Source organism: Cryptomeria japonica, chromosome 5 (genome assembly GCF_030272615.1).
Source record: "Cryptomeria japonica chromosome 5, Sugi_1.0, whole genome shotgun sequence".
Classification (NCBI taxonomy): Eukaryota; Viridiplantae; Streptophyta; class Pinopsida; order Cupressales; family Cupressaceae; genus Cryptomeria; species Cryptomeria japonica.
Window position 1 is genome coordinate 62,297,209 of NC_081409.1, and position 25,870 is coordinate 62,323,078.

A 25,870-nucleotide genomic window follows, 5' to 3' on the forward strand; every position below is an offset into this window, starting at 1 on the left:
ATGAGTGGCCCAAATGCATGTATGGAGGTTAGAATTTGCTAAGTGTCAAGAGGAGAGAAGGATTCCCACGAGTCACACTCTGAAAAACATGTTAATACAACATATATGGGGAGAAGAGCCACAAAACATACACTTATGATCAAGGTAAGGAAACATACACAACATGCATAAGTGGAAGGAAGGCAAGAATGTAATTTCAATTCATTCAAAGGCCAAAGGCCAAACTTACAGTTGCAGAAATGCAAAAATAATTACAAGTCGTCAAAAGAAGAGAAAGAGCATAGGAAAGCTCAAGGCACTAGGGAGAGAACCTTTTACAATGAGGCTAAACAACCTTTATATAGAAAATTGGTTACAAGAGTGATCATGACCCCTGTATGTCAGTTGGAAGATGTCAGTCTGGGAGTTTAAGGAAGTGCATGTAGACATGACATAAGTCACCGCAACAAGCATGGCCCTGTACCTCTCCTAATGGAAATCCTGCTAAAAACATTAAATGCACCCTAGTGGCTCCACAAAAGAAGGTGTACAAGTCACAAAAGTCGTCGGAGCATTTAAAGCTTTGAGTGTCGATCACGCCGTCTGGAAGTGTTGCTAGTCGGAAAGAAGGTGGACAGCTTCAGAGACTTGGGTAATCGAATTTGGGAAACTTTGGAGACCTGGGTCATTGAAGTTGGGAAGTCTAGGAAAGAACTTCGGAACCTTGGGGTTCTCGAGATTTTCGGGGAGGAAAAAAGATAGCAGCAGGGAACTTCAGGACGTCGGGGTTCCGAAGTTCCGGAGAACTGAAAAAATAGGCTAAGGAAGGAACCTCGAAACCTCGGGGTTCCAGAGTTCCGGGAAAGAAGAAGGGAAGCAAGGGAAGAGAACTTCAGAACCTCGGTGTTCCGGAGTTCTAGAGAAAGCAAGGAAGAAAGGCTTAGGAACTTGGGAACCTTGGGGTTCCGGAGTTCCGGGGTCAAGGGCTTAGGAACTTGGAAACCTGAGGGTTTCGGAGTTCTGGGGTTGAAGACTTAGGAACTTGGAAACCTCGGTGTTCCAGAGTTTTGTGGTCAAGGACTTAGGAACTTGGGAACTTGGGGGTTCTGGAGTTCTGGGGTTGAAGACTTAGGAACTTGGGAACCTGGGGGTTCTGGAGTTCTGGGTTGAAGACTTAGGAACATGGGAACCTCGTGGTTCCGGTGTCAAGGACTTGGGAACTTTGGAACTTGCGGGTTCCGGGGTCAAGGACTTAGGAACTTTGGAACTTGGGGGTTCCGGAGTTTCGGGGTTGAGGACTTGGGAACTTGGGAACTTGGGGGTTCCGAAGTTTCGGGGTCAAGTACTTAGGAACTTGGGAACCTGGGGGTTCCGGAGTTTCGGGTTTGAAGACTTAGGAACTTTGGAACCGGGGGGTTGTGGAGTTACGCCGTCAAGGATTAGGAACTTGGGAACTTGGGGGTTCGGGAGTTCTTGGGTTGAAGACTTAGGAACTTGGGAACCTGGGCGTTCCGGAGTTCCGACAAGACAACACTTCACACTTCATGATTCCATTGTTTTGTCTTTGATCAATTGATGCAACACCAATTATATTATGCTTGCTTTTCAAAACCTCAGTTAGCATCCTTCGATCATTTACGTCGATATTATCAACCTGCACATTAATACATTCGTATGACCCGCTTCCCGGGAAGGATTCCCTGACATAGTCAGCCAAATAAATTCCATATTTGACTTCAGCCTCAATTAACCAATCCTGTCTATCAAATAGATTGCATAAGGTTTCGTGTCCATCCCAAGAATCAAACCAAAACTAGGCTTTTTTCCCATTCCCAATCTTCTAGGTCAGGTCATCAGTAATTAGATGCCTACATTCCATTATGAGCCTTCGAACAACAGACCCTCCATTCGTACCAATAGCAGTGGGGAATCTAGTGGAATCATCAGTATCCAAATATTTTTTACGCATGATTGAACAACATAATTTCTCAGGGGCTTTGTATATCTTCCAAATTAGTTTAGCCAGTTAAGTTTTATGTTGTGATTTTAATATATAATTGAGATTAGTTACGAGAAAGTTGTGAGATTCCTGTATGCTAAAGGATGGTGAAGGACGGCTATGATAATTCATGGATGGTAAATTTGGTCTTTATGATTTGAGTATGGATTGTCTCCATGATCATATGGCATGGTATATGTGGAGTAATGCCAAGGTTTGAATTGAGTGGTTGTTTAAGGATTGAGCCAATGCGTGGTCCCTAATCAATTTTTCTTTTCCTCTACTACTTGTTACTTGTATGTTGTTGGGGCTTTGTCTTGGAATGTCTTTTCTAACCTCCTTTCAATATGATTTCATTTGGAGTGGAACCTTTCGAAACCTAAGGCTATAAAGACTCAAATTTTTTAAACACATAGTTGCTCAGTTAGAATTCTCTTCCAATTCAATTACAAATGTTTTGAATTAAGACCTTGAAAATGTGTTTCCACCTTAAAGGCACACGTTTTTGGGTATGTGCGGACGATAGAAAACATTTCCAAGCAGCCCCTGATCAAGCAATTTTTTTGGAAACAGTATCCGAATGGTGAAAATGGTCAACTATACAGTTGTAGACCGCTGACCATCCCCTGAATGGTTGGGGACTGCTGAGTCGCCCCCATACCGTCTTGGGAATGGACAATCGTTTCCGTCAGGAGGAGCGGTAAAAAAAGAATTTTTTATAAAATCTATTTTAATATTAAAGCGGTAAACCTAAATATGATATCTGAAGTGATTCCATTATAATTAGACTTAGCAGAGTGAACTCAGTGAAGCCATTCTATCTTTGTTTTCATTTTGAGTTTGAATTTCGAGACTTTGAGTCTTCTAACATTATATGATATATTGATGAATCTAGATTCCAATTTATAAATGTTATTAAGTTGCTATGATGAATGATTGTGTTACAATGTTATATAATGTCTTTTGATACATTACCAGTGGTAGCGACTAGGAGGAATTATGCAACTGGAAATGTATTACCTTGAAAATATATCTCTCAAGTGATTTTTATGACGTAATCTCTCAAGTGATTTTTTCTTCCCAAATTTTGTTGGTTGGACTCTTTGACTTAGAGATATATTTGATCATTTGCAATCTTTGTCTACTATCTTGCATGTCAAGTAATCTTTTCAAAAAGAAAAGATACTAGTTTGCTAAGCCTCTCTTTGGATATCAAATTGTAGGTGTTCTCTAAAATTTTGGCTGCTACCCCTATTTAACATCTTGTTGGGTCCTTAGTAAGGCCTGTTGGTTAAACTTGATTAGGTTTTGAGTGATATTCATTATTTGTTTATATTATGGAACTAAGGTTCTCATCTAGTTGCATCAGAATTTTGTTGTCTCACTCATAATGTTGGTAGTTTAGGGATTCTCTCGATCGGTCAAGAAGATACTTCTCATTATGCTTAATAGATCAGTAGAGCATTACAAATGAATGATGCCTAAAAATATTTTTTGGGTATTTAAATTAATCAGAAGTTGCTACTAGATGACTAGCTATAAAATCTCTTATACCCTATACTAACCATAAGGAAGCCCAACCAATTACAAGGACAATTTCTTAATAAGAGTATTTGGAATGCATGGAATGTTAGGTCCCGAAGACAATTGAGAGGGGGGGGGGGGTGAATCAGTTGTCCAATAAATTCAACCAAAACTTAATGCTTAATACCGGTAAACCAAACTTTATGCCGATAGACAATCTTAACAGTTAATTGCAGTACTGGTAAAGATTAATGCATGAAATAGAAAGACAATAACATCCACAACACATCACACAATTATTTGTACGTGGAAACCTTGTAAGGGGAAAAACCATGATGGGAAGCCTTACCCACAATCAAATGATACTACTGCAGATAGTATGTGTGTACAATATGGATTCTACACATGCAGAAAGGCCAGCTGCCTAGAGCTCACTGCTCAATCACAAAATGAGAGTCACACTGACTACAATTGGATGGTTAAATCCAATGATAATGTACTACATAAAATAGCATCTTCATATGCTGGATTCAGTACCGGTTTAGTTCCAATTGCCTCCACAAGATCCTTCCTTCAACCTTCAGATGATGTCTGCATGTATAGCTCTTCTTATGTTCGAATATACCTTATTGCAATCCTTTTCGCATTCTCTTCTTAATCTCACAAATGAGATCTTACATTTATACCATAACCTAAGACCAATTGAATAGGTCGGCTCACCAAAAGATATTACAATAAAATTAATTAGAAGTAAATCAATATCCGATGCATGATGTCGGCTCAATACATTTACAATAATAATAGATCATCTCCATAACATGTCATGTTGATCTGGAATAGATATGACTGTCGGTGCTTATCCTGGACCTATTTGCCGGTAACAACAAATATGCAAACCCGAATAAACAATTAACCAAATTGCCAAAACCAAGTGATCGAATAATGTCTTCAACATAACCAAGTAGTCTCCAAGTCATTCCAAGTGCCGGTGAACAATATAATCTGCCGGTGAACCAAATACCGGTGACTTTGCATAAGTCTCTGACTTCCGGTGAACATAACCAAAATCTCCAAGTGCTGATAAGTGTTGACAAGCGATGACAAGTGTTGACATCAATTACAAAACCATATCAACATATCTAAAATGCCAACATGGAAGTCCATTAAGCTCTAGCTTCTTTGAGTTGGTAATAACTTCCACAAAGGCTTCTCAGAAAAATGATAATATATTTGGCAGTCTCTAGTTATATTCAACCAAGGTAATTCTCTTGCTTTGGCGACTTGTGTTTATTCTTTAAAATTCTTTAGTTGAGATCTTATGTCTTTTTGACCTCCATGTCAAAAGCTTAAGGAATTTTCTATGTTTGCAGACATCATTTTAGATAATGTACTTGACGGATTACCGCCCATGAGAAGTGTCGGTCATTGTATGGACCTGATTCCCAGAGCTAGTTTACCTATTAAAGTAGCACACCGCATGACACTGGTAGAGAATGAAGAGTTGAATAGACAAGTGTAGGAATTTTTGTAGAAAGGTTTGATCACAGAGAATTTTAGTCCTTGTGCAGTACGAATAGTATTAGCACCTAAGAAGAATGGATAATGGAGGATGTGTACCGATTCCAGAGCAATAAACAAGATCACAGTGAAGTACCAGTTTACTTTGCATAGGATTGATGTCATAGTGGAGTGTTTGAGTGAAGCCATATATTACACCAAGATAGATTTGAAGAGTGGATATCATCAGATCAGAATCAGAGAAGGAGATGAGTGGAAGACAACATTCAAAACAAATGAAGGATTGCATTAATGGTTGGCGATGCCTTTTGGGTTGACTAATGTGCCGAGTACTTTCATGAGGTTGATAAATGAAGTATTGAAGAAATTCTTGTGTAAGTTTGTTATTGTGTATTTGGTGACATTCAGATTTTCAGTAGGACAAAAGAGGAGCATTTGTTGCATTTTAGACAAGTTTGCAGAGATTGAAAGAAGAGAAGTTGCTGATAAATCTTAAGAAATGTAGTTTCATGAAGGAAGGCTTAGTCTATTTGGGATTTGTGAAATTTGAGGATGGATTGAAGATGGACCTTGGGAAGGTAAAAGTAATTGTTGAATGGCATTGGAGAGATAAAATCATTTCATGGATTGGCTAGTTTCTAGCTGAAGTTTATCAGAAATTTCAGTTGAGCTTGTGGCCCTATGATTGAGACAATGAGAGGGGATAGGAAGTATTTCAAATGGACCATCAGAGCAAATAAGAGTTTTGAATTGCTGAAGAAAAAGGTGATTGAGTAGCTTATGTTAGCAATGGGATTAGTGTTAAGTCAGGAAGGAAAAGCAGTAGTTTATTTGAGTGAAAAGTTGAATGACGCAAGAAGGAGATATTTAGTGTATGATCAAGAATTTTCTGCCATAGTTCAAGCCTTGAAGACATGGAGACATTACTTGTTGCCTAAGGAGTTCGTGTTATATACCGATCATCAAGCTTTGGAGTAACTGAATACTCCGAATAAGAATTAGAGACACATGAGATGGGTAGAGTTCTTGCAGAGTTACACCTTTGTGTTGTTCAAACCATAGATGAGAGTGACAGTGTTAGGATTTGAGGAGTTGAAGAACTTGTATGATGATGACCTGTATTTTGCAGAACCTTGGAAAGCATGTAAAGAACTGATTATGATGGATAGAAGTAAGTGGCTGGATTATTTCATTCAGGATGAGATGTTATTCATAGGAGTACTATTGTGTATACCTAAGAGCTCTATGAGGGAAAGTTTGATAAAGGAGAAGCATAGTGGAGGATTAGCCAGACACTTTGGTTTTGTTAAAATAGTTGCATTGGTAAGTGAACATTACTTTTGGCCTCAAATTCATAAGGATGTTAGGAAACTTGTGCAGAGTTGTAGAGTTTATCAGATTGCAAAAGGTAGTAGTCAGAATGGAGGATTGTATAAGCCTTTGATAGTTCCGGAGAGACCATGGAAAGACATAAGCATGGATTTTATACTTGGATTGCCTAAGAGACAGAGAGGAAATGATTCTATATTTGTGGTGGTGAGTAGATTCTCGAAGATGGCTCATCTCATACCTTGTAAGAAGACATCAAATGTAGTGCATGTAGCTGACTTATTTTTCAAGGAAGTGGCATGGTTGCATGGATTACCTAGGAGTATAGTTTCAGATAAAGATACGAAGTTTGTTGGTTATTTTTGGAGGACACTTTGGAAGAAGATGAAGACACATTTGAAATTCAGTTCTATGTTTCACTCATAGATTGATGGACATATAAAGGTAGTAAACCGCAACTTGGCAAATTTGTTGAGATGCTTAGTTGGAGAGAAGACCGGAAGTTGGGATTTGATTCTTGCTCAAGTAGAGTTTGCTTATAATAATTCAATAAACAGGAGTACCTTAAGAACATTTTTTGAGATTGTTACCAGACTACACCCTAGAGGTAGATCATAACTAAGAGATATGAGTAATGCAGATAAGAGGAGTACATAAGCAGAAGAATTTGCAGATCATATGAAGTGATTACATACTCAGGTCAAACAACCTTTGGAAGACATAAACAACAAGAATAAGGAGAAAGAAGATGAGAAGAGGAGAAATAAGGAATTTGAATAGGCGATGAAGTGATGGTGTATCTGAGGAAAGAAAGATCTCTCGTTGGAATCTATAAGAAGTTCGAGTTGGAAATGCATATGAAGTGGGGTTACCGAAGAGTTTGGGTATTTGACCTATATTCAACATTGCAGATCTACATCAGTATAATGAATCAGAATTCAGTGAAGACAATATTGCAGACTTGGAGGAGCAAATGCCCTAGAAGGAACCAGATCAGATTGAAGACATTTTGGAAAATAATATTGGGCGCAACACCTAGAGCAACCAATATAGAGAGTATGTTGTGAAATGGAAGGACAAATCAGTTGAAGATTCATCTTAGATTTCTCAACAAGACGCATACCCCATTGGTTTTCCTCTAACGCTAGCAAAATGAGGGACTCACTTTTTGAACAACCCCGGATGTCTGATACAAGAGCATCCTTGGTTCTTGGTAATCTTGCATCAACCAAAAATATTTCTTTTCAATTTGTTTCCTGTTTTGCAGTCTCAACATTTTTTTTGCATTTTGTTGCATTTATTCACCGGATCTTACAGAGCTAGATTTTGCTTATGGACATGATTATCTTCCTTACCCTAAGTCCGCAGGACATTTGAATCTTTTCCCAGCAAGTTATCACTTCTCGAATCCAAGACAGTTTTTTAGCTTTGGACATGGGAACCGCTTGGACCTATTATGCTATTGGTGAATCTTGCGGATCCTTTTTGTAGCTTGTAGAGCTTCAATTCTCTTTGGTGGAGGCCGGCTTTGTGGTTTTTCACATTTCATCTAGATCATCGGTATTTGATTCATCTTGCACCAACACAGATCCCTCTTGATCATATAAATCAATGTAATTAAGCTTTATATAAGTCAGTTCTTAGAATATAGAAGATCTACCTAAAGATTAAGAGGTTCGGAGTGGACCGACACTGTAACTAAACTTGTATGTATTCAGGCTAGTGCGCCAAATCTTGTAGCCTGCATGTTGCTGACAGATTGTAATTGGTTTTAATGATATAATTCAATCAGTTTTGCATTGCCGCCATCATGTTGTCTTGTTTCCATTGTGTTTGACTCCTGCTGCATGTTCCAGATTGATCTTGTTAAGGTCCCTTCTAACGATGACTGCACCATAAATTTAGGTTTAATATGGTATAGTTGCACTATATTTTTTTTTCGATATGAGCTTCTTGATCACTTGGTTAATGTTGCTTTAAAATTAATATTGCTAGCTTCTACCTCCTTACCTCAAGGATGTGTGGGTATGGTTAATGTCAATATGCTAGAAGAGTGTGAATTCCAATTTTAAGGCTCTCATCCACAAGGTGGATTGTGCTTCCAAAGGTTGATCTCGTTACTCTTAGGCACCTTTCATGTCTTTTCATGGTTAGTAAGAGTATAGTAAGTTCTCTTGCTCAGAGTTAACCATTTCTCATGTGCATGGTCAATAGCCTATTTAAGACCAGGAAGAGGAGGGTGATCCTAATAGATGGGAGCTTAGTGATCTTGGTTCTATCGCTGCTGATATGTATGTAAAACAGAATGATGACCATCCTATAGGTGCAACTCTTATCGCTTATTAGTTTTGGTTTTGTTTGCTGATGGTCAAGCTTTACCAATTGTATATTTTTTATGTTTTATTTGGACTTGGCCTTGCTTGGACTATGGATATTGTATTTGGTCAAAATAATTATTTTTGGTTGTTTAATAATGTGTATAGAAATTCTTGATATACTTCAATTTGCATAAAATAGGTCGAATCAAACCAAAAAATAAAAAGTTAAGGCTTGCAAAAATTTGCATGAGAAATGTAAAAGGTTGTTGGGTGCATAAAAGAGTGGTAAAGGGAAGTTACAGTTATTGACACACTTATGATATGTCATGACACATGATATGACATCTTTTATTGCGAGATAATTTTTGTTACTTTTTTTAGATGGTTTTATCTCATGGATTTGTAAATATAATTCAATGGTTTCATGTATTTTATGTCATTTATATTAGGTGTTTCATAAGGAGGTTGTGTGGTGTGAGATTTTTATGTCATTTATAACAGTCTCATTATAATATTAGTGTAGGGAGAGTTTTTGTGTATGTTGCTTCCTTTTATCTGGTATCAGATCTCTATCATTCTAGATTCTAGGTGTTTTATATAGGGATTTATGAACTAATCATCATTTGAGTGGGATGTCGCATTGAGAAGGTTTTGATCGTATTGCACATCGTATATATAGATGGAGGAGTTCTTAGGGACAATCTTTGAGTTATGAATGGTTAGGATGGAAGATGTTCTCTCAGATGAAAATCTATTGGTTATACTATTTAGATCCTTACCTACAATTACATCACAAAAAGATTGAGAAAATATGGATAAAACCTATAGCCTTTGTATAGGATTCCAAGGATCACTTATCCACATATCTAGAGTGTTAGGAACTACATGTAAGATCAGATTATCATATTGCTGAAATAGTCATCTTTGAGGAAATATGAATTTAGTTGATAGATTGATTTGTGTTAATGCAACTCAGTTTTGAATCAGGGTTGATAATTAGATTAAAAGATAGAGTTCATCCTTAGGAAGTTGAAGGTCTTCAATGTTTAATTCAGAAGATAATTAAATAGTTGGAAAGTAAAAGATTTAATTCAGAAGACAATGTTTAATTCAGAAGACAATGTTTAATTCAGAAGACAATTAAAGACACGAGGAATTTAGCATTTGTTTTGACTTTTAATATTTGGAAAGTAAAAGATTTTGAATGAAGCGATGATTCACCCAAGGCTTGTTTATATATGTAAGTACGTCGCGTGAAAATTGATACTGATACCTAGAAGCATGAGCCAACTACCGTGGCACAACATCAAGTGACTCCAAAGCGGTTTCATGAGTTGGTACATACTTTTAATAGATTTCTTGGAAATAATCTAAGATGTCTTGAAACGAGTATGGACATTATAAGAACTGCAAGAAAAACAAATGATTTTATTTTAATAGTTTCTCTTCTCCTAAACGAATTTGATACGTACCAATCAAATTTGTTTGAATATGTTTCGTTTATTTTTATACATTTTTAATTAATATTCCTTACAACATTACAATATATGATGTACAATACATTTATAATAAAATGTATTAAATAATTCTAAGAAAAATTGTATTGAAATTTTAAACTAGCCTTTTAAGGGGTAATGAACAGTTCTTTTTAAGGCTCAAACATTATATATGATACATGAAAAAGTAAAAGCATATAATGACATAACCAAAGGGATGAGAACACATTTTATTATTCATATTGAAATGATATTATTTCAAAAACTTCGACGAAAAACATGTGAAGTATTATTTTTATTTTAAATATAAACTGACTCACCATTTTCACTTCTACACTTTTGCTATAACCTTCTTTTAGACATGGATCTTCAAATCTTTAATGTGTGGAATATGATGCTATTAGATCTTTCATATGAATTTTTAATATTCATGCAGTATTTAAAACAAGAGATTGCCAACATGAGGGAAAGGATTAAGAGCTTGGAAACAACCCAAAGGTCTGGCTAGCTTTTTCCGTTTCTAATGTAATGATGTTGCATTTTTAATTAATTATATGGTAATTTTGGAATATTCTATCTACTTGTATATTTGACACAGGAGATATTGTGTTTGGTTTTCTTATATTTTCTCATAGAAACATGTTGGGCGAGGATTTGACACAATGTTCGCTAAAAGACTTGGCTGATTTGGAGGTCAGAGTTGAACGAGGTTTGAGTCACATACGAGCCCATAAGGTAATAAATGTATTCGCCATTAGATATTCAATCTTAAAATGTGTTCACGTGAAGTAAAAACGAACGTTTACTTTTTTTTTTGAATATGAATTATCAGGAGCAATATCTCATGGAAACGATTAAGCAATGCGAAAGAAAGGTACCACATTTGCCAAAAGCTTTGACGAATGGTCATATAATTCGAATTTTTTCATCAGCTATATATCGACCCAAGACTGCATTTTTCTCCTCCTACAATTGTTAATTTGCTTGTTCAGGTTATGTTATTATTTATTTATTTATCTATCTGGGTTATTTGTATTTTTTATAATATGGTGAGTAAATTAGATAGCTATATATACAGATATATTATTGTATATAGAGGTTGGGAATATGTTTCTTACATAATAAATTACATAATGATATAGGTCTATGTGGGAAAAAATTGTTAGGAGGAAAATTAAGCAATTGTCTTATCAATGAGAAAGGTTAGAATATAAACTCAAATATATCACTTGACAATAGCATCATCAAGTCACAACATTAGAGTAATTCGGAAAAACATAACAATATGTACAAATAACTATCTATATTTGTAGTGTCGTAAATTGTATCCTCATGCAATTCACATTCATTTGGGTCTCTCTTTGGTGTTTTTTCCTTCGTTGTCCTAAATCTCACCGATTCTACTCAATACTGTGCCTAATTTCAGAAGCTTAGCACTTTTCAAGGTTCTTGATCAAATTGCAGCCTAGGAGGTCTAGACTAAGGTGCCTAGCATCCTCAGCCCCATGGACTATGGCGCTTAGCGGGCCATGCTCCAGTCAAAAGAGGCCCAAATTTGAATGTGTAACAGTTGGGGAAAACTTAAGCGAGAAAGTTCTCCAAAATGTTGGCCTTTGCCAAATTTTCAACAGATTTCATGAGGCTGAGTATAAAGGCAATTCTTACCCCGTGATTTGAGATATCTCTTGATCGCAATTCAATTCCAATTCAAGTCCAATTGAGAAAGTATTCAATCATCTTCAAGGCACAACAAAGCATGACAACTAGGACTAGTAAGGATCGTTAGATAATGACTAGGAGTTGTGTTGCAAACACACGGAATCATGGGCTTTAGAAGTAGAAAGATCATTGTATACTTACTAGGAGCCATGTCGACAAAGAGTCATAAGGCTAATAGAGTTGCATTATGTCAGGAGGTTCGTAAACAAGTGAAGATTTAATTGGGCTAGTAAGTTGTTTTATCCTAGGTGAGCTTCATGCCGAGTAACATTACAAGGTCAAGAAAACCTTGTTGTTTAGCTGGGTAATCTTGATACGTTGCTGCAATAGCACAAACATGGACATGGTGTGCGGTCAAAGTGTACAACCAATGTTGTGGTGTATGCACAAAGTGGACCGTATAGAGGAATGCATATGCCCACCTTAAACTACTTGTGTATGTTAACTAGAAGCATGCCCAAAAAATGAAATGTCCCCAAAATTGCTTTAAGGGAGTATACATTAAAAGTAAAGCATTTCGTAATAATGAAATGACTCGAAACATAGGTAAATTGAGGTGATATCACATACAAGCTAGAGCATGCAAGGGCTCTGCGGATTTGGTGTCACTACACACAATTAAGTAATGTGTCTCCATAAGATTTTTTTAAATTAACCTCATTCCTCAAATATAATGGAACTATGAGTACAAAGGACTTTTGTGTCAACATGGAAGTGACAAAAAAGCCTGAATGCTTTGTATCGTCCCCATAAGACAAAACAAAAGCACATTTATGAAGTAACATGTATACAACAAATAGAAGAATGTCATAGCAAGGTTAGTACCTTTGTATCCTTTTGTCAAAGGATCATCAAAGGTCATGCAAAGAGAGCTTAAGAAACAAAAGAAATGCCAAAAAACACATTGTAGAGAAGTGCTTTACATGCAAGAAAACACATAAAAATAAAGAGGTACTACACATACGAGCTAGTCTATAGAAAATTGTTCGTCTCTCAATCTTCAGTTTGTTATTATAAACAAATGGCAAACAAGATTATAAAGGAGGTATGAATAGTATCATACAATGATCTATGTCTTTTTCCAAACATGGACCATTCCATATTAATGAAGGATCACTATTATTTGTCATTAGAAGCTAGAGTCAATGCTTTAGATAATATCAAGGATATTTCAGAATCATTTTCTATAGTTTCAACCGTGCCACCTGAATCATCGTCAAAATTCATTATCAATGGTGATAGAATAAAAGTAGGAGAAGAATTCCTTGGAGTCAATAACTTCAGCTTTTGATGATGTTGGGAAAGGTAAGGATCAACCTTAGGAGTGGAGAAACATAGGGAGGTTGAGGGTACAGGGCCAAATGAACATCTAGCTACTTAGGGGAAGACTAACTTCTCATAGTGAGCGCATGAGCCGTAGCAAGATGTCTTCTATGATGTTCTTTCACACTATGATTTGATCGGTTGCAATTTAGAGCTCTTGTAGGAGGTTGGGAATCAGTGAACATAAATTCATTTATATTGAGAGAGAGGGGGATAACAAATGTGGAATTGCAACATACACACTAGACACTCTAGGAAGAGGAAGTATTCATGGTCCAAGATTTGTTGTTCACTTGTTACTTGTAGGCGAAGAAGAGTTACTTCGGTATCTATAGAAGTTGAAGTTGTTGGAACAAGGAACACTGAGAGGGGGGTGAATCAATGTTCTACCGGTTAACAAATTTTCTGATTTAACCTTAAACCATCAGAAGCATACGCATGAAATTGTAATGTAGAAACTCAAAACAACCAACCACAAAAGCATAATAGCAAGAGTTTTACGTGGAAACCCAAATGGGAAAAACCACCGTGGGTTTTGAACCCACAATATTATTCCACTATGGCTAGTAGCAAAATAATATTACATCTGGGGAATGCATAAGCATTTAGGCACATTGCATGTTGCGTAGAGCTCACTGCCTAATTACAATAAGGGCTACAACCTCGGAAGGGTCACTGCCTTATTGATCACTTACAGTGATGAAATACATTGAAAGAACTCCAAAATAGCATATAGCAATGCCTGGATGAGTTCTGGTTAAGTGCCAAATCTCTGACTGTATCTACTCCGCAACTCTGTTCTGTTTCTTGTCCCAGTCAGCTGTCGGATCAAGAATGTGCACGTAAAACTCCGCTACAAAGGATTTTCGATCACCACTCGCATGCATATCTATCATACAATACATGGAAAATATCTTCTGCACAGGTCTTATATCCGCAATCACAAAATAATGATTTATCAGGTCAACCTATTAATTTAATGTGTAGGATATGTCGGCTTGACGCGGATCACCAAAGATAAGTGCGGATTACCAAATCGATGATAAATATGATGTCTCTATGTAGGCCCAATCATCCCATGCACGACTCATAACACCGTAATCACCAGAAAGCTTACGAACAAAAATTGCTCTGCTTAACTTGAAATGCTGGTTAATTGGCTACCGGTTTACAACCACTTCCGGATATCAAAATCTTTGATTACCGGATAGGAATCTCAAGAAGAGTTGCCATGAATGACAACCCTAAACCAATAATCAAGTATTCGTAAGTGTCAATTGCCAACAATCTCCCCCTTTGGCATTGATGGCAACACTCGTGAAAAATGGCAAATTGTTGAAACTTGTACACCGGATCAAAAAATTGCTAAGGCTCCCCCCTAGACAAGGAATTTTGAAACCTGTAATATGCCCTATACATTGCATTCTTCTACTGTACATTTTTCACCTTTACTCTCCCCCTTTGACAACAATGCCAAAGATGGGGTGATATTCAAAACTTATGTACAGAGATATCTACCAGAGACTTTACAAGTGTTTGAAGATATCAGCAAAAATGGTCTTCAAAAATCCTAGTTGGCTGTCCCACCCACTTTTCAAGTTATCCAAATCTGTAATGAATGCACTGAAAACATATGCATGAATCAACACATCCTTCAGTTCAGATAGAACAAGTTGTCCCATAGCCTTCATACAGTCAACCTTATTAGTTAACAAGGTGTGTAGGCAGGGGGCAATCAAATTCCGGAGTTCAACAAATCTCCTCAAAATTCTATCCTTATCCACATTAAGGCTTGAGATTTTATCATTGAGAGCCATTATTTGCCTTTCTACACTACTGGTTAGGGATACATTACGATCAAAAGACTGTGAAATATCAACAAGTTTACCCTGACAAAAACTTATTTGCTTGTTTAATGTCTATTGTGAACTTTGGCAAAATTAGACAAGACACATATATTTTACTGCCTTTAGCCAATGCATCTGAAATACTTTGTAGATCTTTATTTAATCTTACTCTATCATCTTCTATCATTTTCCAGAATGTTTGCATCCTTACCTCCTTGAATCTATCTAATATTCGCTTACTAGTAGACGTCTCCAAAGAATCAAAATTGGCATTTAGATTGTTAATCAATTATAATAATTTAGCGGAGGGGCTAGAATTGGGATCTAGTTGTACTCCTAGAACCACCTTTTGTAACACATCAACAAACATCAAAATAAGCTTTTTGTCTTTGGACTCTTATTTGACCAGATCCTAACTGGCCTGAGCTTCTACAATTGCTGCAAGCATCAACTTTTCTACATGACATATTTGTCCAAGATCTAGAGGACCATCAAGATGTTGGCATTATTGGCATTAGGTTGTCATTGATGTCAACTGGTTTGGCATGGTCATCGGTGAGTAAGTAGTGGTGACCGATATGGGTGACATAAGACATGATGATGTCAATCCATATGTGTACAAGCAAACAGATAGGTATGTTATCGATATATATGTAATGCATCTTTGATCGGTAAAGTAGAACCATCGGCAAGGCAAAGCAAGCAAGCAAAAGAACTGAATGATGTGAACCGGTATACACAGAGAAGTTTAATGCTGCGGGTAAATGGACTGAGTAGTTGGACCAGCATGTTTGATGGAAGGCCAAGTTGATCCACCAACAGAGGAGGTCAGTAGGTATGAAGGACTACTGGTGAAGTTTGGTTATACCAGTAAGGTGAGTTGAACCGGTACTCAATCATGGTCGGTGAAAGATGTCAAACCAACATAGTAAATTAAGCATAGGTAGATAACAAAACGGATGACAAGTGGAAATTAGGTGGCGATCACGTAGAGGTCAGTGAAGTATTCATCGACGTAATAGTCAGCAAGAAGGTCGGCTTTTATGAAGAATCCACAAATCATGGGAAGATGGAGAATGTTACGGCTCGAGGAAGACAAGGTGGTAAAGTGATTGAACTCACGTTGCAAGAATATTTGAACTTTGTATCCGCTTGTCGAAGGAAACAGTCGAGCCATTAATAGCGTTTATCAGAGAAAGGTAGAAAAGCATGTCATAGACATCCTAAAATAGAAAATGGACAGCAAAAAGCAAGGAGATGGCGGTGCTGTTTGGTGTGATGCAGATGAGCACTTTGGAAAAGCAGATCGAACGAAACCTGACACGACACCGTTTGAATGCCAGCTCGAGGTTGAAATCAGTTGATGCTTGATGCGAGGTGTGAGAAAAAGAGAGTCTGAGCAAGAAAGATAATCTACCTTAGAGTTATTTTTTAGAGAGTCAGAGTGTTTTAGCCGCTAACCAGTGAGAGTGTCTAATCGGTAGAGACGGAGTAATCGGCAAACTGTTGTAGCTATAATAGTCAAGCGAATCGGTAAGGAGTGATTGGTTAGGATGACATGCAAGAGTGACACTGTGAAGTGTGAGGATGAGAGAGAGAAGAAAGGCTTGGAGGAACTAGTGAGTGATCACAGTGAGTAATCTGATAACCGACAGTGTGAGAACTAGTAAAGAAGAGGAGATTGTTAACCAACAAAAATCTATTGATCGGGTGTTGCAGAATTCATTTTGAACTAGATGCTATGATTGTATCAAAATTGTATTTCATTATATTACACCGAGTTGTTGCTAGGTGTAGGGGTTGGTGCTCCTTGGGTTGTGTTGTGCTCATACACGTCACCCCGTCAGTTGATAGGGGACCCCCCGTATTGTGTCTGCTTGCTCGATAACTTTAGATAGGGCCTGTGGTGATGTAAGGTTTGGCCAAGTCAGTTCTCCTATGTATCTTCAAAAGCCCTCACAACCCAAAAACATCAAGCTCTCAAATCGGCCTAAAGCCCGAAATATAAAATGCGAGCTCCCAAATCGTCCCCAATGTCGAAAATAAAGAAAGGCGTTAATCATCAAACTCGCAAAGTAGACTTCCAGCCTGAAAATCCGCAAAATGGCCACTCAAGCCGGAATCGTGTAAATGTCGAAATAGGAGAAGGCACCATTTTAAGTTTCCAAAATGGCCACTCAAGTCGAAATCGCGAAAATATGAAAAGAGAAGGCAATATTTGAAATTTGTAAAACTTCCTCATAGGCCGAAATGCGAAGTGTCGCATGACGAGGTAAGACAAATCTTTGTAAAAGGCTTCCTCAGCCCGAAATCGTGAAGAAGGAAGAAAATAAGAAAAAGCGCTTAAACTTAAACATTTTCAAACCCCCCCTTATAGGCCAAAATTGGAAATCGCGTGAAGTTTTCAAGCAAAAAAGTAGTGTTCTTTTAAAACGCTTAACTTACAAACTTTGCAGAATGGCCAAAAATCCCGAAAATGACAAGTAGGGTGTTTATTTTCATAACTTTGTAAAAACCCCTATTGGGCCGAAAATCATGAATTTTACCCAATATGCCCAAACTAATGAATATCTAGCAATTTGGGTGAATAACCCAAAATTCAAAAGGGTAATAAAGGCGTTCAAGAAAAAAATCTCGCCAAAAGTCTTTATTGCCCAAAAATCATTGAAGCTTGCCAAATACTTTTACATACCGAAATGTGAGGTTCCACAAAACTTACAAAGTCATCAAACTCGCCGAAAACCTAAAGAAAAAATTTCAAATTTGCGCAAAGTAACTTCTTGAGCCGAAAATCATTCACGCTCATAAAATGAGTTAGAAAGTCACCATGCGAAAAGCTCATAAATTTCTCTAATCTGCCGAAGTTTGTCAAAGAGAGGAGTCACGATTCGCATTTCAATTTATTAAATCGAAAGTAGACCAAGTGGGAATGACGCGATTCATTTATTCGGGCTGATAAACCTTTAACCGATCAAAACAAGATTTCCAAGTCCGCAAATCAAGAGCATAGATTGAACTTCATGTAAAAAGTAAGAGATTCAAAGATACATCTCACAAAGAGCTTCTCAAGCCCAAACTCCATCGAGACGAAGACAGACGTTTTGAATTTTGTGTTTGATAAATTAATTTTAATTTTTCAAATTGATTTATTAAAGTGAGATTAATTGTTTGCGGGTTGAAGGCATCGTCATCCCGAAGAACCAGGAGAAGGCCTCAAAGTTAGGGAGTCAGGCGTTGAAAGCCGAAGAAGAAGATGCAGGAATGCGTTGCAGGAGCGCGAGAGCAACCGAGCATTGGGAAGCGTGCCGCTGTGCCACTAGGCCACAAAGCTGAAGTCCACAACCGAGACCAAATACCGAAGAACACTCCGAATGCAACAGGTCTATGCATTCTTGAGAAATATAGGTGTTTATTGTCTTGTTTTCATCCTGTTTGCAGGGTTCCTCTCAACATTTTAGATAGATCTTTCTGTTTTGGGTGTGCAGGTATTTGATAGATTCAGGCTCATACCATTGAGGATATATTGATTGTGTATCCGTTCGTATGGTTAACTTGAGCTTTTGAATTGTGCTTAGTTCAATTGTCGGTGTTTGTCTGAACTGTGCCAGAATTGGGTGCTTAGCCGTGCATTTGTAGTCTGAAAATCTTCCAAGTCCCTTTGAAGATTGCACTGTTCTTGGAAGGTTGTGAGCTATTCTAGCCAAGTAGGGATTGGTTATGTTGAATCCGTCTACCCGCATACTAGTCTTGTCAGTTTTAGATCTCCTATCCCTTCCCTTTTAATTTTATTTTGCAGTTCGAGAATCATAGCAAACCAGCTAGTTGTAAAATCGTAAGACACCTTGTGCTCCGAGCAAATTACATCAACTACTAAGTTATCCTGTAGTCAAGACCTGACAACCAAATCATTGAGGTCATCCCCATTGATCAATTTAACACAATATTAGGGATTTCCTTATCTCAAGAGGTTATAGGATTCAAAGTATTCTATTCTGCGTTGGCCGGATGAAGTCGTAGTTCTCTGATTTTAGACATGTCAACAGGTTGGTGCCCTAAATCAGTAGGGGTTGGTGCTCCTTGGGTTGTTGCCCTAAATCATTGTAATCTGTTGTTTCATTATGAGGCTGGATTGGAGCAGTAGACTCTGATAGTATTTCTCACTGAGGTTTTTCCCATATTGGGTTTTCCTCGTACATCTGGTGTTGTGGGTTCTGCATTGGTGTGTTTGCCTCTTTTGATATCCACTTTTATCTTATCGGTTTGACTGTTTTGTATTTAGGTTGATAACCGGTATTCCAAGATTGGTTAAAGAGAAAAGATTTCATGAACCACTGATTCACCCCCCGCTTAGTGGAACATTATGTTCAACAATTGGTATCAGAGCCTAGGCTCACGATTGATTAAAGCTTTCTATAGCTTGGGTAGATCCTGGTGAAAGACAACAATGGCAAGAATTGAGTCCACTGTTGGATAATGCACACTCCAATGAGAAATTGTAGGTGATTGAAGGCATTGTCATTGAAGGCAACCTTACAATCATATGATATCGACAGGCCCCGACACCGGTAGACTCTACACCGACACCGAAAAGATTGATTACCAGCACCCTGGTTGACAGTATTTTATTTATTTTAAAATGTAATTAATTGTAATATCTTTTTGAAAGTCGACAAGGCATATTGTAATAAGGCTCATATATAAGTATGAGATCTTAGAGAACATTTATATATAAGATATATATGATGGGTATTATGTACGAATACTAAGGCAGAGTTTGGAATAAGGTTTTAGAAGTTGCAGAGCTTAATCCGGTACTCGATCTGGCATAGCAAATGCCCTTTTGTAGCAATACATGATATTAGATTTTTATAATCCACTTTTGTAAGTCAGTGAGAGTACCCTTTGGTATTTAAGCAATGAGCTTTAGGCAGTTCGCCTTCCTGCATGTGCAGGCCCCTATTGTAACAATAATATTCACTTATTGGCCAGTAAGCGAATATTGTGGGTCACAAATCCCACCAAGGTTTTTCCCACACCGGGTTTCCTCGTTAAAAATATTGTGTTATGGTGTGCCTTTTATGTTGTGTTTATTGTTGTTATTTACTGCATTAATTGTTGTTTACCGGTACACAGTTTTGCAATGCTTTTCATTTAATAAGTTAAGAAAATTCATTTACCGGCAAGATAATGATTCACCCCCCCTCTCAGTATCTTTGGGAATCCTAACATCCTCCTGCTCAAAAGCCCCCATGTTTGAAGGATCTAAACATGCCTTCTAGAGCAAAAGAATGGAGACCTATATTTCCTCCCTTGGTTTTGATGTGTGGATGTCGGTGAAGAATGGGTATACTGTCCCTAGTGTTCCTCCTACTGATCCAAATGCTAAGAAGGAGTATGAGAATAATGCAAAGGATAAACATCCTATCTTAAGTGGGCTGTCTGATAATGAGCTTGTCAGGGTCATGCCCTGTGCATCTGCCAAGGAGACTTGGGATAAATTGCAAAGATTATTTGAAGAAGATGCCAAAGTCAAAGAGGCAATCACTAAGAGGTCAGCTTGAAGGCATCATGGTGAAAGGTGAAGAAAAGATTACAGACTACCTTCACAGAGTAGATGAAACTGTGAACACCATCACAGGACTTGGAGTAGAAATTGCTGATGAGATTGTTGTCAAGAAGGTACTTAGATCTCTCACATCTAAGTATGATACTACGGTTTTTGCCATACAGGAAGCCAAGGATCTGAAGACCTTCATATTGGATGACCTATTTGGCTCTCTAACAACCTATGAAATAAGAACCAGAGAAGCATCTTCAAGGGAAGAGGTTGAGTTCAACTCTACCAAAAAGGGCAAAGAAGAGGTTGCTCATAAAGGATCCAGTGAAGACTCGGATGCAGAGGTAGCAAACTTTGTCAGAATGCTCAAGAGAGGACTCGACAAGGATAAAGGAAAGTTACTAGTCAAATGCTTTAACTGTGGTAAAGTTGGACACTTTGCTGCAAAATGTCCTTATAATGAAACCAGTGGAGATGAGCAAAGAAGTTTTAGCAGATCTGTCGGTAAAGACAAATAAAGGATAATCTACCGGCAAGGAAGAAGAGGCTACTGGAAGCAGAACATCCTATATACTATTGAGGATGGTGCCATAGACGAAGAAAGTGCATCAGAAGATGACTACCATGAGAATGAAAGAGAAGTTCATCTCTTTATAGCACTAGATGAACCGGTTGGAGAAGATGAGGAAGAAGAAGACTTTGAAGTCGAATTGGATCTAGAAGGTGAGCTCATAAGTGCTCTTGAGGAGTTAAGTAAGACAAGAAGAGAAATCAAGAAGGCCAAGCTTTCTGCAGCAGAAGAACAAGGTCTTTTGAAGCAATCCCTAGATGAGTCCTATCAAGTTATATCTGACTTGAAACTCCAGTTGGAAGAAGCCAAGAGGATATGTGAAGTTACATCCTCTGATTTGGTGAAGAAGGAAAAAGGAGCATCAAGATCTAGCAGTAGAAATAGTGAAGCTCAGAAAGGAGCTTGAAAAGAGTAAAGATGAACTGAAATTGAGAGGCAAATTTGAAGGTAGCACAAAAGCCTTGGACAAGATGTTGAGCAAACAAAAGCAATGTAAAGATACCGGTGGCTGATGATTTGAAGAAAGATAAAGTTCAAATAACAAACACACATCTAATAAGGAGATATAGTTCTCTTCTTCAAGTGAAGGTGAAGAGAAGAAGACATTCACGGGAAGCAAGAATACCAACAAGAAGACTTATGCAGAAGCTGTTAGAAACCGTCACAAAAACCGGTATACACAATCAATGAATCGGAGGCCACATTCAATGTACCAAAATACAGATCCTAGGAGAAATGCAAGAGTTGATCATGAAGAATTTACTAGAGTTAGTAGCATGAAAGGAAGACCTTCGGTGAGACAGACGTTTGCAGGACAAAGGCAACCTAATCGGTATCTTCCAAACTTTCATGGTGATTGTTGCAGGTATAACAAATTTGGACATAGGTTAGCTGATTGTAGATTAACCAATAAGCTCGCTATGAGCTATGAAAATAGAAATCCATTTAATGCACTCTGGGATATGAATGTTGTCTATTATCAGTGTAATGGATTTGGTCATAGGAGTTTTGAATGCAAGAAGAGTGAACCAGTATCCTACAATAGTTTCAAAGATTCATCTTTCAATGTAAATGTGAAATGCTATAACCGTCAAGAATTTGGACATATAGCAAAGTTTTGTAAGAACAGGAAAATCAAGCAGAAGAGGACAGATCATGATCAGGAACCGACAGTCAAACTAGAGCACTCAACTAGTTTGGGTTGAGAAAGAAAAGGACAAAGCAGATTGAAGTTTGATAATGCAGATTGCCCTACATGTTGAAAGAAGAAATCTATGGGTTGTAGACAGTGGCTGTTCCAACCACATGACCGGTGATAAAAGTAAATTTATCAAACTTGAAGATTGGAATGGTGGCTTAGTAAGGTTTTGAGATAACTCATCGATCAAGATAAAGGGAAAAGGTGTTCAAAACATTGATGGCAAACTGAAAGCACATGATGTGTATTATGCGGAAGGCCTGAAACACAATTTGCTGAGTGTGAGTCAGATGTGTGACAAAGGTTATAGTTTCACCTTTGATTCTACCGGCTGCCAGAAAAAGGAGGAGAGTACTGGTCAGATTATAGCCAAAGGCAAGAGGACAGATGGCAATGTATACAATCTTACAGAATGTTTTTAATCGGAATGCATGTTGGGAAAAGTGGATGAATGTTGGTTGTGGTACAGAAGATTAGGCCATATAAATTTTGATAATCTAGTTGCAGTAAGAAAAAAGGGGTATGTAAGAAATATACCACCAATTATCAAACCGGTGAGCACATTTTGTGATGAATTTGTGAAAGGGAAATAGACTAAAGTGAGCATCATCAATGAGCCTTTTGGCTTCATCTTGGGAGATACTGGTGTAAATATTAATTAATTCTCTTTGTGTCATTTCCTTATTTATTTTGCTAGTAGTCAACCTCCTCACATCGATATTATTGTATAGATCTTTAGGGATACTGCCCTCCAATTCAATCAAATTTTTACTGAAGTTATGCAAATACAAAACAACAACTTCAACTTTTCTTTGATCTGCCTCATCTAGATTTTCATAATATACTCCAATATTCTTCAAATTTCCATCAACAATTATCTCATTAATCAATTGATCTGTTTTTATTAGAGGAACAAATGTATATTTACCTTGCTGATAACTGGATTCAAGATCTTTATCAAGTTGAGCTCTAATCTTCCTTCCCCTCTTGGGTCTTCCAGTAAGGGTAGGTTTAGATTTAGCTTTCTTGCTCTACTCCGCACCACCGGATTGTGGTTTCCTCAGAATTCTTCTTCATCAGATTCGGTGTCAGAGGCCACTAGAGATACAACAACATAGGTTCCTTTAGGCTTCTCTTTTTGCTTCAGAATTCCCTTTTCGGATGAGCTCTATCCTGATGATGGTACTTCCGGAGCAGGGGTAGACTTGGTTTCCTTTGTCTTAGCTTTGGAGGGAACCAGTTCGGCCTTAGGATTCTTGGATTCCTCCTTAGCCTCCATATGAGCATGTTTCTCCATTGCTTGCTTCACTGCCTCTCGGGTAAATCCCATTTGCACAACTACTTTCTCAACCATCTTAGAAACTTTTCTCTTCCTTGCAGGTCTTGTCAGCTGCTTTTGTAACTCTGTGTCTTTCTTCTTAAATGTACTAAAGCTTTCTTCTTTCTCATCAACTGGCTGACTCAACATATGTTGAGCATAGGCATCAAGGGTAGCAGCATCAACTTCATAACCCATTGGAAGAATGCACACAATCCTTGCCTTAACGGCTTTCATTAGACATTGGTGTTTACCAACCATGAAGGAAATTGTTTTCTCATACTTCTCCATTGTCTCTTTTGGGATTCTTTCTCTGCTCTTCCTTTATGGCTTCAAAAGTTTTGAAATAACCCCACAGAGTGGATATCCTCATTGTGCTATCACCAATCCCCATAACCCCTTCCTTGATTTGCATGGCAACCAGCTTGTTATAGGCCCATTGGACCTTTCCTTGAACACTGGTGATTTTATTCATGAAATATAGACCCAAACAGATGATAAGGGTGCAAAACTTAAAGGTGTTCTTCTTGTCTTATGTAATTATCTTCAAATTGCTAAGTAACTCATTGAAGAGAACTATACATAAATCATATCTCTTATCTTCCTTCAACATCTTGTAGGCAGAGTATATTGCTATACCGGAGACAAATTTTGTTCTGGTTGACTGGTATACTTTATATCCAACCACCATTGATGCAAACTTGACATCATGCTCTAGAATGCCATTGATTGTCATCGCTTTGTTGTCAAATTGAGGACCAGTGGCAGCAATCATAGTGTTGTTTGATATTTTCCGTAAGCTAGGAACTTCACTGGATGCGCTCAAAGAAGTCAATGTAGGATTTGAGAAATACAAATCCACAGAACCCAAAAGAAACCTGCATGCAAGAACCCTGTCACAGAGAAAGAGAGAGAACGAATACAAGGGTTTTGGCTCTGACAAAGAGAAAAGATGTATTATCAGAGAAAAAATGAATCAATAATATGAATAATACAAGAGATCAATCCTTATAAAGGAGATCAACACCAAAAGGAAAACCTAACCCTAAGGTGTGAGCATTTAATAATTAAATATTAATTATTAAATGACTAATGTATGCATAAAGAGAAATCTTAAGAGGAGAGCAAAGTTAATTAATTACTTTACTCTAACACCCCCCCTTAAGATGAGCTACAATGCAGCTACAAACAATGCAGAAGAAAGCAAAGGAACTACAATGCAAAAGAGGGTCCCGACAACAAGGCCTGATGAGGTACCTGAATACAAGAAAATCTCTATAAAGCGGAGTAAAGGAGAAAACCCAGTGGGAAAAAACTCCTCTCCAAAAAGAGATAAAGAATCATGCTGAAAAGAAAACATGAAGGAAGGAAGGCCTCACTGAGACCCCCCAAGGACAACTTCCTTCACCCCAAGCATTGAGCGCAACTGAAGATAGCACGTAGATGCCAAAGGTTTAGTGAAGATGTCAACAAGCTGCTCCTCTGTAGGAATATACTCCAAGATGAGAGAACCATCCTGAATCAACTGTCTGATGAAGTGCATGTGGATTTCAATATGCTTTGTCCATTGATGCTCCACTGGGTTGCGAGAAATGTGAATGGCACTCTGGTTGTCACAGCAAAGAATAGTGGGACAATCTGGAGGAAACCCAAACTCTGTCAGGGACTGCCGAAGCCATAAAACCTCCTGACTGGCTAACATTGCTGCACGGTACTCAGCCTCTGTAGATGATAATGCAATTGCAGACTGCTTCTTGCAAGACCATGTAATAGGACCAGAACCAAGGCAAATAACGAAGCCAGAAGTAGACTTCCGATCATTGACATCACCAACCCAATCGGAGTCAGTGAAGCCAATGATGTGAGGGGATCCTGAAGAGTAGTGAATGCCATAATGTGTGGTGCCCCAAATATATCTCAAAATACGTTTGGCTGCTTGCCAATGGCTCTCATGAGGATCATGGGAGAACCGAGAGACAAGGCCAACCGCAAAGGAAAGATCAGGACGAGAATGTGTCAAGTACAACAGACTGCCAACCAACTGCCTGTATAAAGTGGGGTCTACTGAAGGAGTAGAGCAAGTGGAAGACAAAACAACACCTGACTGAAATGGAGTGGGGGCAGACTTGCAATCAAGCATGCCAAATCGCTGAAGCATATCAAGAGCATACTTC

At 38.0% G+C, this 25,870-nt stretch overlaps 1 protein-coding gene across 1 annotated transcript in view; it reads left to right on the forward strand.

Moving 5' to 3' along the window:
• Nucleotides 1–25,870, forward strand: part of LOC131032729 (MADS-box transcription factor 50) — a 172,811-nt gene that overhangs the window by 124,440 nt on the left and 22,501 nt on the right. Inside the window, exons 3-5 of the mRNA XM_059221240.1 lie at nt 10,600–10,661; nt 10,799–10,898; nt 10,996–11,037. Coding sequence (XP_059077223.1) covers nt 10,600–10,661; nt 10,799–10,898; nt 10,996–11,037 — 204 coding nt within the window. The remainder of the gene's footprint in view (nt 1–10,599; nt 10,662–10,798; nt 10,899–10,995; nt 11,038–25,870) is intronic.